The 12,809-nt window shown below is 44.7% G+C and overlaps 1 protein-coding gene across 1 annotated transcript in view; it reads right to left on the bottom strand.

Moving 5' to 3' along the window:
* Nucleotides 1-12,809, bottom strand: part of TPH2 (tryptophan hydroxylase 2) — a gene marked incomplete at both ends in the record, with an annotated part of 90,070 nt that overhangs the window by 51,714 nt on the left and 25,547 nt on the right. The window contains 2 exons of the mRNA XM_082849968.1: nt 2,591-2,726; nt 8,435-8,631. Of these exons, the coding sequence (XP_082706094.1) occupies nt 2,591-2,726; nt 8,435-8,631 (333 nt within the window). The remainder of the gene's footprint in view (nt 1-2,590; nt 2,727-8,434; nt 8,632-12,809) is intronic.

The raw sequence follows: 12,809 nt of genomic DNA, 5'->3' as shown, positions 1-12,809 counted from the left end.
TTTTTTCGGATAATGTATTTTCGCTGCTTTCACTCCCATTTCTAGCTGCCTCTTCAGGGCCCGCCTCTGTCTCATTAGTGCTGCCTCAACTACAACAGCTCAGCAATTAGAAGCAGTTACTTGGAAGCAGCGTACAAGCACCAAACACAGGAGCCAAGCTGAACTTCACAAATTGGAGAAGCTGCCCTCTTGGCTCTCAGTAGAGGAAATGGGACTGCATTTCAAAGACAATGCCTGCGAAAGTGCTTGGGCAGGAAACAGCACTCCCGATCTAGTGTTTCATAGATTCAAACTACAGCATGTGGCTGGGAAGAGGCTTGGGACTTTGTTATACATACGGATTAAAGGGACCTTTACAGAGAATTGTGTTTGCACAGTGTATATCTGGAAGGATGCAGTGGAAACCGGTAGTGGTGGTTGCCCCTGGGGAGGATGCAACAGGTGTCAAGGGAGCAGAGGAGGGAAAAAAGTCACTGTTCAGACTGTGCCCTTTCGCAAGCTTTGAATGCTAAATCATGTGCACGTGTTACCTACTCATAAAATCATAACAATAATTTAAGAATCAAATGAATGATATAAAACCCACAAAAAGGAGCCTGCCAAAACAACCCCAAGGTAGTGAATCCCGAGTTTCCATGCTCTGACTTAGCTTCCTCTTGCCTGTGTGGTCAGAGGAGTCATGGAAGAAGAAAACACTCAGATCGATAGCAGGAGCTCTAATTCACTTCTGAACTCTCAGCCCTTATTTCCAACTGCCAGGGGCTTCTCCAACTGGAGGTCCCACCCATGGGCCCCTCAAAGACAGGATGCTCCAAACCCAAATCCTCCTCTTTGCTCCCTCTTTTATTCCCTCTTGCCTCCAAGCCTAATCCCCCTCCAATATTTTAGAAAAAAACTACCCATTCAGCTTCCCAATCTATTGATAAAAACCTTAGCATTGGGCTTCCCTGGTGGCGCAGTGGTTGAGAGTCCACCTGTCGATGCAGGGGACGCGGGTTCATGCCCCGGTCTGGGAAGATCCCACGTGCCGCGGAGCGGCTGGGCGGACTGACGCGCTGAGCCTGCGCGTCTGGAGCCTGTGCTCCGCAACGGGAGAGGCCCCAACAGTGAGAGGCCCGCGTACCGCAAAAAACAAAAAACAAAAACAAAAAACAAACCTTAGCATTGCCTTAGGGACCCTCTCATCTCCTGGCCCTCATTATAGTCACCAAATACTGTTAATTCCATCTTGATGATCTTTCTCAGAGGTGATCTCTCGTCCTATCCCACTGATGGCTTATAAACTGTATTCCTTCACTGGAATGGGAGCTCCTGCTGGTTTTCCAGCTAGTTCATTCTCCATACTTCCAAGTCCCACCCTCATCATCCTTCTCAAAGACGATTATCTGATCATGCTTAGGAGCCTTGGACAGCTCCCTGCTGCCTACAGAATTAAGCCCAAAGGTCCCGTTTTGACAAATGACTGCTTACATTGTGGACAGAAGAGTCATTTCATCCCTAACACATACCTACGTTCTGGCCCCTCTAAAGTAACAAGCCTTGTTCATTTATGCCTCTTTTGTGCCTCCACATCTTTGTACTGGTTGTTTTCCTTGACTTGAAAGCTTTCCCCTCCCTCCCCACTCGGCTTTATCCAAAAAAGAAATTCCTACCCACCCTTCTAGACCCCCACTAATTTTTCACTTTCTCTGAAATGCCTTTCGGGACTGTTCCCTCCCCTTTGCTCCTCTGATACTCTGCACACACACACCCTTACAGGCCTAAACACATTCTTTCATAATTATTTATGTTTCTATCTCCCCTGCCAGAATGCGAGAGGCTTTAAGAAAACAGCTGCTACATTTTATTCATCTTTGAATCCGCTGTACCTCCGTGCTAGCACTGCACATAAATGTTTGCTGAATGAATTGGTTGAAAGTACTTTGGTAAAAATGTAACACATTATTCCCCCAATTTTATAGACCTCTGTGGCTAAAATCTCATCTCTTTGCCCTCTCTCTCTGCATACATTTTGGCAGCTACCACGGGTCTCAGGAGGGCCAGTTATTCAAAGGCAACTAACAAAGTGCCTGCTATTTGTAAACCCTCTGGGCTAGATTTAGAGATTGCCTTTCTTAGCTCTGACAGCTCTCCTTTGAGCATTCATCCACTCTAAGAAGCATTTCTCTCCCAATGTCTGGAGTCCTATAAGTAACCTTTGTTTACCCTGAAAACACTTTCAGGGATGCTGAAAGGAGCTAAAAAAAGAAAAGAACAATGTAGTGACCCTGCTGGGTACCCAGCTGGTCAGTGAGCCTCTGTCCCCTAGGAAGAGGAGGGGGCTTCGGAGACTCAGCTCTAATCCCCGCCCACTTCTGTCACCAACAGCTACTTTACTGCTCTCTGCTCCCCAGTGAAGACCCTGGCAGCCCATTAATCATAAGACTATTCAGGTAAAACAGCATCATAAGCAAAGTGATAACCTCGGTGGCCTAAGGAACAGTGGTCTTTAGCGTTCCTGGACCCAATTTACTCTCAAGTGAAGTGAGCCCTGACCACTTTCCAATGTGGCGGTCTCCACCCAGCCCAGTTTTACAGTGTGGGTACTCACGGTTCCGGGGTGTAGAGGGGGTCCGAGCCATGGCGGATGTACTGAGTACAGTGGAACACTCTGTAGGCCAGTCCTGCCAGAAAGTCTCGAGGACTCAGGTATCCAGCCACTGGTCTCACCGTGAAGCCAGACCTTTCTAAAGAGGCAACAGAAAGACTCAACTAAATATTAACCCGACAGGAATTGATGGTCCAAGCAGGGCTTCCTATTATTTATAAGGCTGTTTTAGAAACAAAGTAATTAACGTCCTAAAACTCTTGACAATTGAATGACATACACTGTTAACAGCTATCGTGTTTGTGGCTTCGGATGACTAAAATACACTCACGAATGATGGTTTCCAGGGGCATAAGACATTCATTAAAATGGAAAGAAAGGTAAAAAAAACCTTTAAGGATTTAAATTCAGAGGTTGAATTAGGATAAGAAAGCTCAAATACACAGGAGAAGATTACAATCTAAAGTGATGTAAACTAAATTTTTGGTGGTGAGCACAAGGTAGTGTACATACAAGTAGAAATATAAGGTTGTACATGTGAAACTTATATAATATTCTAAACCAATGTGACCTCAATAAGAAATAATTTTTTAAAAATACCTCAGATGCAAAAGACTACACATGTTGTGATTCTATTTATACGATGTCCAGAAGAGGAATATCTATAGATAGAAAGTAAATCAGTGGTTGCCCAGGGCTAGGGGTAGGAACAAGGATTGACCATAAAGGGGCAAAAGAAAACTTTTTGCAGTGATGGAAATGTTGTAAAACTGAATTGCTGTGATGGTTACACAACTCTATAAATTTACTACCATCACTGAATTGTACAGTTACAGTGGGTAAATTTTATGTTATGTCAACTATACCTCAATGAAGGAAGCTGCTAAAAAATATAAAAAATAAATAAAGTGATGCTTACTACAGATTACCTGATATCTTTCTAAAGACACGCCTAGATAGGGATTCTTTCTGCGTGTATGTGGTCAGTGAACACAAAGCTAATTCACCCCCTTGACGGGCATCCTGGAATCAGTTCACACCACAGCTTTCTATTGTCAAAACCACCTAACCCCTTCATTCCACATTGCAATATCCCATTCCTGTGATATTATGAAAACAATTATATTAATTACCGCAGTTTGAAAAGGTACTCGAAGGCTCTGCATGCTTTGTTGGTTTATGGTAAGAGGAAGAAAACAAAATAAGCAGAATACAATAAAATCTATGAAATCAGCCTAGACTGCTAACCCAGTTAAGGAGTGCTTAATACTTCCTGCTCATGAAGGCCCAGAAAATTTCAACAGGAGGGGCTCTTCTTCTGATATCAGCACTGTAAAGGCTCCCATTCTGAAAACCTCAGCTCATTAGAAGAGCATCTCAGAATGATTAGAAATGGTTCTGAAAGATAAAAACCAATTAAGCATATAAAACAAGTCCACTCTGGGATTCTGGGTACCTACAAGGAAATAACCCTGTTCTCAGGCCTCCTCAGACCTGTAATTCTAACAGTGTTCAGTTCATTCCAAAAGTTCTCAGGTGGATTGATTGCTCTCCACTGAAAATCAAAAAGATAAGTGTATTTTTTTCTTTTTGAATTTTATGTCAATTAAGTCAGTATCCCACATGTGGGGTACAGGGGAAGCATCCTTTAGTTTAATAGTTATGTATTTTATTTTCTTATAAATTTAAAAATATATGTATCTATCACATCAAGAAATTTGAATTTGTGACTACCATTGCTTAAAAGTTTCCTATTAAAATAAATTTGGTATTTTAAAAGTGAGTCAATTAAAAGAAATAAAAATGCACACATTTACATTGTGCTTGCTGTGTACCAATGAATGATGCAAACTGAGTGCCCAGTACCCAGTTCATCAAAGGTGTGAAAATCAATAACAATAATAGTAGTAATAGTAACTAAAACTCTGCTATGCTTAATGTGTGTCAAGCAATAACTTTAGGGCTTTAAGGTATATCAATTAGTTTCCCCTCCCAACCCCGTAAGGTAGATAAAATTATTATCTCTGTTTGCAGAGAGGAAACTGAGGCACAAAGAAGTTAAGGTAATTCATCTATCTAAGGTCACACAGCCAGGAACCGGCAGAGCCATGACTCAACCCCAAGCATTCTGCATCCAGAAACTGTACTGTACTGTACTGTACCCCTCATAAAAATATTAAGTTGGGTGACAGATACAGCAAAACTTATGAGACGGTAATCTAATTCCTGGGGTTTGAGAAACAAAGCAGTAAAAAGCATCCCCACATAGGAATAATCAAGACCATGGTAAATATGTAATACGCACATAACTCCATGGGAAACAAAGAGGGACATGCCAGAGGCAGGGCCGTTAGGGAGAATATAATCTAGTTAAACAACAGCATAAGGCATTATGCATTTAGGCGCTAATTAAATGACACTGATCACTGGTCCTCAATCTCTTTCTCTCGGTAACAAGTATCATGGATGACATCCACGCATGGGGCCCTCCCATCATGCTAAGTGTGGTTCTCAGTGGACCAGCTGTCAGGCCATGCCTACCTCTCTCCTGATACACACATGAGCTAGGATGAAACTGTGGTGGCTCCTATGATGAGGATTCATAAAGAAGGCAGGACTTGCTCTGAGCCTTGAAGAACAGGTAGAATCTGAGCAGGTGAAGGAATGGCTTGTCTAGCAAGGCACAGAGCCTAAGCAGTGGTATGAAGACCCACAGCTAGAACAGAGGGTTTGTGCGGTGCAGTCATAGCAGCAGACATACTTGGAAAGCTGAGTCAGGGCCGTGAGTTGAGGCTGAGCAGTTCAGAACTTGCGCGTACAAACCAGAGGCCAGCAAACTATGGCCTGTAGTCCAAATCCGGGTTGCCACCTCTTTGTGTATACCTGTGAGCTAAGAATACTTTTTACATTTTTTTTGGCTATGCCTCACGGCTGGTGGGATCTCAGTTCCCCGACCAGGGATTTCATCCAGGGCCATGGCAATGAAAGCCCGGAATCCTAAGTACTAGGTCACCAAGGAAATCCCTTTACTTTTTTTTTTTTTTTTTTTTTTTTGCGGTACGCGGGCCTCTCACTGCTGTGGCCTCTCCCATTGTGGAGCACAGGCTCCGGACACACAGGCTCAGCGGCCGTGGCTCACGGGCCCAGCCGCTCCACGGCACGTGGGATCCTCCTGGACCGGGGCACGAACCCGTGTCCTCTGCATCGGCAGGCGGACTCTCAACCACTGCGCCACCAGGGAAGCCCTCCCTTCACATATTTTTAATGGTCACATTTAAACAGTTATAATAAGTACCTACCTAATAGCCTCGATTTTGCCTCTTGGCCCACAAAGTCTAAAATATTGACTATCTATCTGGCCTTTTACAAAAAAATAGAAAGTTCGCCAACCCCAGTAAAATCAAAGGGGAGCCACTGATAGCTTCTGAGCAGAGATGTCAGGAACAAAGAGGTGCTTTAGGAAGCTTCATCTGGAAACAGTGGGCAGGCGAGTAGAGAGCAGAAGAAACAGGTGTCAAGGATGCAGTGATGGGGACCTCAATGTGGACGGTAGCAGCGGAATGGAAAGAAAAGGACAGGTTCACCATGGGTCACAAAGCTAGAAGTGGCAATACCTGGAGACTGAGGTAAGCTCAGTCCTAATTAGGCCCTCCTAATAAGCCCCTACCCTAATGCCCTGAACCTGGGAATATGTTCCTTTAGATGGCAAAATGGACTTTACAGATGTGATTCAGTTAAGGGTCTTGAGCTGGGGAGATCATCCCAGATTATCTCGGTGGGGCTGATATAATCACAAGCATTCTTATAAGAGGGAGGCAGGAGGGTCAGAGTCAGAGGACTTTTGACGATGGAAGCAAAGGCTGGAGTGAGGTAAGAAAGGAGCCACGAGGCAAGGTATTGTGGGTAGAGACTCTAGAAGCTGAAAAGGCAAGGGAACAGAAGCCTTCAGAAAGAACACAGCCTTGCCAACTCCTTGATTTTAGACTTCTAATCTCCAGAACTGTAAGATAATACATTCATGTTAAGTCACTAAGTTTGCGGTAATGTGTTACAGCTGAATAAGAAGCTTATACAAAGGCTGATTAAGTGTGGCAGGGAGGGGAGTGGGGGTAGGACTTCAGAGGAGGAGTGTAACCAAGCAGAACCCTAGGAGGGGGCTTCCCTGGTGGCGCAGTGGTTGGGAATCCGCCTGCCAATGCAGGGGACACGGGTTCGAGCCCTGGTCCAGGAAGATCCCACATGCCGCGGAGCAACTAAGCCCGTGCACCACAATTACTGAGCCTGCGCTCTAGAGCCCGCGAGCCACAACTACTGAAGCCCACGCACCTAGAGCCCGTGCTCCGCAACAAGAGAAGCCACCGCAGTGAGAAGCCCGCGCACCGCAACGAAGAGTAGCCCCCACTCGCCGCAACTAGAGAAAAGCCCACGCGCAGCAACGAAGACCCAACGCAGCCAAAAATAAATTAATTAAATTAAATTTTAAAAAAAGAATAAATTTAATCAGAAGTGAGAAAATGCAGAAAGAAAGGAAAACAGTCAAGCAAGACAAAATAATAATACTCTAGCCATTAAACAAAGTCAAGGACCTTTAGTTCTTCCTCAAGGACTATATAGATAATATTCTGAGCCACGTCCTTTGAGCTGTTTTGCAGATACTGAAACCCACACCAGGTGGAAGAAGTTAACTGTATGCTGTCCACAAGCTCTAGACCCCAGACCGGCTGGAGCCAGAAGGTTGATGATGCTGGCTCCCAATTAAGTCCCCACCGACCAATCAGAAGAACGTCCACGAGCCGACCACGCCCTGCTCCTTGAACACTGTAAGACTGCTCGCTACCCCCTCCAGGGCGGGCACACAGTCTTGAGGGCGTTAGCCCGCTGTGGCCCCCTTTACCCGGCAAAGCAATAAACCTCTTCTTTTCTACTTCACCCCGAACTCTGTGTCCGACTCTGTGTCCGTGTTTCTATTCGGCACCAGTGAACAGAGGCCAAGTTTCGGCAACAGGAATCCCTAGAGCCTGATGAGTCTAGAGAATCTATCATCACCGATAGAAACAGGGAAGACAGGTGAGGAACGGAGTTCCAGGGAAAGAGGTAGGCGGCAAGGCTTTAGCTTTTAGAACTGTTGTGCTTGAAATGGGGAAGAGAGAGAAAAGAGGAGAACCCGAGGACTTACCCGCCGTGAAGGACACCGAAGGAAGTGTGGCCGCTGTAAAACTTCACCTCCACCCCCATCCTCGCAAGAGACTGAAGTTTTCCCAGTTGCTATCCCAGGAGGGTCAGTGAGGAGAGTGACCACACAGAGAACGAGGACGCCAAGGGACTCTGCTTCACCTCGCTCCCTGGTCTCACACCAGCACTACCGTTCCGGGCACGATTTATACTTTACAATAGCGATCTGATTAACTGACTGACCTCCTCCCCAGAGGAAAGTCACTATGCTCAACATTATCCGTGATATTTCTTCATCCAGTACATAATTCTTAGCAAAGCAAATACAAAGCTACCTTTGAGATCATTCCATGCCTATGTAGCCCAACAGAGTCGTTCCCGGATCAGAAAAAACTCAAAGCTGAACTTGCAAATGTCGGTTGGGGTTCGCTGTATAAAACAGCCCACCAGAGAGACCTCACCAAGGCCCTGGGCTGGGTGAGGAGTTGAGTCCATCTCCCCGCCCAGAGGCCCTGCTCTGCTTCCCACAGGTGGCCCAGGTAACTGCTGGTGCAGTGCTCCTCTTTTTAAATCAAAGGGAGCTCTTAATTGGAAAAAGGGCGATTGCTGCCACGTGTGTCCTTAGACGGCCCATGAGGATGTGGGGTAGGAAGAGAGAGCCCGTGTGAAGCTTACCTTTCAGAAAAACCGAGACGTCTTCAAGTTGGGGCACGTTGTCCTCCCTGTAGCCACAGTATTTAGTCAGCAGAGGGAAGTTTTTCAAATACTCCCGGCAAGCATGAGTAGGATAGAGTTTGGAGAGCTCTCGGAACACAACACCCCAAGTTTTAGTTTCTTCCTCTGTGTACTCCACTCTGGGGATGGGTTGACCACTAGGCAGGAGAGAAGAGAAATGAATGAATCTGGCTCTGGGTCACTGGGCTAAGTGTTTTCTCACCTTCATACCTATGTGAGTCAGATTCCTGTAAAGTGGGATGCCTGAGTGTCCAAAGGGATCCCACGAAGTGTTATTTTTTGAAGAAAATGCTAACCTTCTAATTCTGTGTATGTGTTTAAACTTTCATATAAATGATTTAAGTTAAGTCTTCACACATCCTTATGGACATTTGATAAGATTCTTGTTCTGACACTGGGATCAGTAACAAGAGTTCTGGGTTGGAAGGAACTGGTTTAGGTCCAAAGCTGTTCTCTGAGAACCTTTTCTGCAATCACCTGACACCAGTAATAAACGGATGTTGTCTTTTGAAAATAAAATTGCCTGTGGGTCCCCTTTGTCCTTTGTAGGGAACTCACCCCAATCTCCTAGTGTAATTTTGAGGTTATTTGTTCAGTGAGAGAAATGTCTGAGAAATACTAAAAGCCTATGCCAAACTTAAGTGAGGGTTTTGCAAAGTGCAAAATTGGAACATTTATTATACATCATGCTGAGAGGTGCACACATTAAGCCCTGTCAGTTAGGAGAGAGGTCAGCAAACTTTTTCCCTAAAGGTCTAAAAGGTAAATATTTTAAGCTTGTGTGCCATACAGTCTCTATCAAAACTGCCCATGTCTGCCACTGTATCTTGAAAACAGCCACAGATAATATGTAAACACATGAACATAGCTATGTTCTAATAAAACTCGCATTACAAAAACAGACCAGATTCAGCCTGTAAGTCATAGGGAGCCAGTGCCTGGTTTGGAATATTGAGAGGCAGCCCTGGACTGAGGTGGTCAGGGAGAGCTTCCTTGGAGAAGGTACAACTTAAGCTGAGACTTGTTGGCCAGGCAGGATCTGCAGGTGCCCTGACAGAAGGAAAGGTGAGTTTTAAAATGCTCTTCTAACAGCAGCCAGCAGCCATGAGCAGGGACCATAGCTCCTGAGGCCACGTGAGGTCAGGAGAAAGGAGAGAAGATGTACACGTGCTTTTGCAAACTATGGCTTGAAGAACCAGAATCTGAATTTAGCCTCTGATTAAGAAACCTATCCTGAAAGTGAAAACTTCTCGTGACCTGCTCAACAGTAACCTGCAGTAGTCCCCCACTGCCCTCCCTGGCCACTTGTCACAGATTCTGCCCCTGCAGTCAGCAAAGACCCACACGACATATGGAAGTCCAATATATACTCATAAACCTAGGGATTCTGCCCCTGTGAGCTATGTAATCTAGTAACCCAGCCTGCACAGGCAGCAACTGGCCCTCAGGGCTGCTGCAGCCTCAGGCACCTTCAGCAAGCTGGGGTCATTCAGAAGTGCCCCCTTAGGTGGAGAAAAGGGCAGGAGGACAGTAACAAGATCAGGCTCATAAGCAGAGCCCTGTCCCCAGCCCTCTGCACACTTCAAAGTATTCTTACCGAAATCTTTTCTGTTGAAGGTTCAGGTCCAAATGTGATTCCTACTGCCTCAAATTATTTTTACTGAAAAAAATTAACTGCAGTACATGAGGGATGAGGGAACAACACATACTGAAGAAAAAAACAGAAATTAACATTTATTTTCTCTACGTATCAAGACTAGGGCTTATGACAAACCGAATTAGAACAAGATTAGCCTTGTTTAAATATGTCTGTTGATAACAAATAAAAAATTACAACCCGACAAATATTTGCTGAGAAGATCAAGACTGCTAAGGCTTAGCCTCTGTGATGAATTTAGAAGAAAGCTTGAAATGGAAAGATAAAAATAGAAAGGATGTAGGGAAATAAAAACATGAACAGTCTGCCTCTGGTTCCAGAAAATTCAACAAAATCAATTTGAGTTGGGGAAGCCAATAAAGCTGATAAGGGCTGTGCACAATCAGAAGGTGGAAAGCGATGAGGCTGAAACAATAAATGAAATGCTGAGAAGCCATTTGAAAAGAATCATTAGGTCAAACTTTCCCCTTCGATATCAGTCTGCAAACATGCAGCGTTTCAAAGGGGAACTGACTGTAGACAACAGGAAGCTGCAGAAGAAAGACGAGTGTGAGTCTGGGTAGGAAGAAGGAGTTATACAGACCTTCCTCCACTTACAATGGGGTTACCTCGTGATAAACCCAACGTAAGTTGAAAATATCATCAGTCGAAAATGCCTTTAATACACCTAACGTACCAAACATCATGGCTCAGCCTAGCCTACCTTAAACGTACCCAGAACACTTACATTAGCCTACAGCTGGGCAGACTCATCTAACACAAAGCCTATTTTATAATAAAGTGTTGGATATCTCATGTACTTTACGGAATACCGTACTGAAAGTGAAAAACAGAATGGTTGCCTAGCTACGGAATGATTGTAGGTGTATCTATCAGTTGTTCACCCTGGCGATCGAGGGGGGGCTGACCATGGCTCCCTGCCGCGGTTCAGCATCACAAGAGAGAATTACACCGCATAGTGCACTGAAAAAAAAGATCCAAATTCGAAGTACGTTTCTACTAAACGCATTTCACTTTCACACCATGGCGAAGCGGAATCATCCTAAGACGGGCCTGTCAGTACGTATCTGTTACTTAATAATGAATTCCTAGCATCACAACCTTGGGAATACAAATGACCACGCATACAGTCTCATCTGTTTCCACTTGTCTGTCCTGCCTGGGTAACTAATGAGCCTGCTTTTTAAGTTAATAGCTGGTGCAGTGCCCTGCAGCTACCCTGAACGGGTCTGACCGGTCACACCAAGAGATTTCTCACACCGCTCTGACCCCCATATCCCGGGTAACTATTTAAGGTAAATGTTTAAAAATCAACTTCACACAAAGTAAAGGCTACTTTTATCCATTTAATTTCTGTTAAAAAAAATATCCCAAATACAGAAAAAATAAGAAATTTCCCACTTTTCCATGTAGTTAATCAAGGTATATAATAATAGCTCATCTTTGAGAACTTACTATTGGCCAGACACTTTTTTAAAGTTAAGTGTTTTTATATAACTTAGCCCATTTGATTCTCACAACTCCATTGAGGTAGACCCCCCCATTTTACAGATAAGGATATTAAGGCTCAGAGAAACTAAGCCATTTGACTAAAGTCACGGTGCCAAGCTTAAAACCCAGTCTGTCAGGCTCAGGACCGGCTGTGGTCGTAACTGATTAGTGTACACCAATGAAATAAAAAATGTATCCCAGGCACCAGCTTATTTTCACATACCAAATTAAAATAAGGCTTATAGGTATATGTACTTACATATAGAAAATCTCATATACAATCATGTAATTATGATACTTGCATGTACTTGTATAGATCTCATAAAATACTTTCATATTTCTTCACTCCTTTAACCTTCTCAGTAAGACTGGTAGGTAGTGCTTGGGGTACCAGGAACGCAGGGACACCTATTTTTTTAAAACTTTGAGATTTGACATTTGGAAAAATAAAAATTGTCATGAGAAAAATCAAAATGTGTTGCACTTCTCTGTCCTTGTTGTGGGTTAGTGGGCTTTTTGTGAATTATACATGAGAAGAATGACAGATCTTTCCTTATCTTTCTAGGGCCTAGGACATATACCCACATATCATTATGCATCTATCTCTGAGTACATGCCATAACATGTATGTAATAAGCATCATATCCCAGTGTCCTAAAACTGCTCTGGCCTACAACTTAAGTCACTTAAGTACTCCACATTCTAGAGAAAGCTCTCAGCAGTTGGAGCCAACCATCTCCCTGCAGGGTTTGTGAAGAAACGGCAGAAATGGCTCTACCACCAACAAACCCCCCTCGTACTACCCTTCCCACCCCATCCCCAAACTTCACCCACCAGTCCAACAGGGAATCAGACATGCAGGATTGTGGGGAAGGCTGGGGTGAAAAGCAAAGGCCCCGTTCCTTCTCCTTGGAGGAGGGAAGGCTGCGCCACAAGAATCACTTGTAAGGACTGCAGGCGCCCTCAAGAAGTAGGGTCTGGCCTCTCCTCTCCCATCTGGATGCTTGCGTAGCAGCAGGATGCCCTGCTCCCCCTGGTGCTGTCACCAGACTGGAGCAATAGAGACAGGCCCTGGGAGAGCGTCTGGAAGCCCAGGAGTACGGCGTGCTATGGGGGAGACGAGGGGACCCTTGACAGGTGTCCTCTGAAACTTGAGGTTTGTGTGAA

The sequence above is a fragment of the Leucopleurus acutus genome, assembly GCF_964270905.1.
Source record: "Leucopleurus acutus genome assembly, chromosome: 11".
NCBI lineage: Eukaryota > Metazoa > Chordata > Mammalia > Artiodactyla > Delphinidae > Leucopleurus > Leucopleurus acutus.
This window is presented reverse-complemented; position numbering and strand designations above follow the sequence as displayed.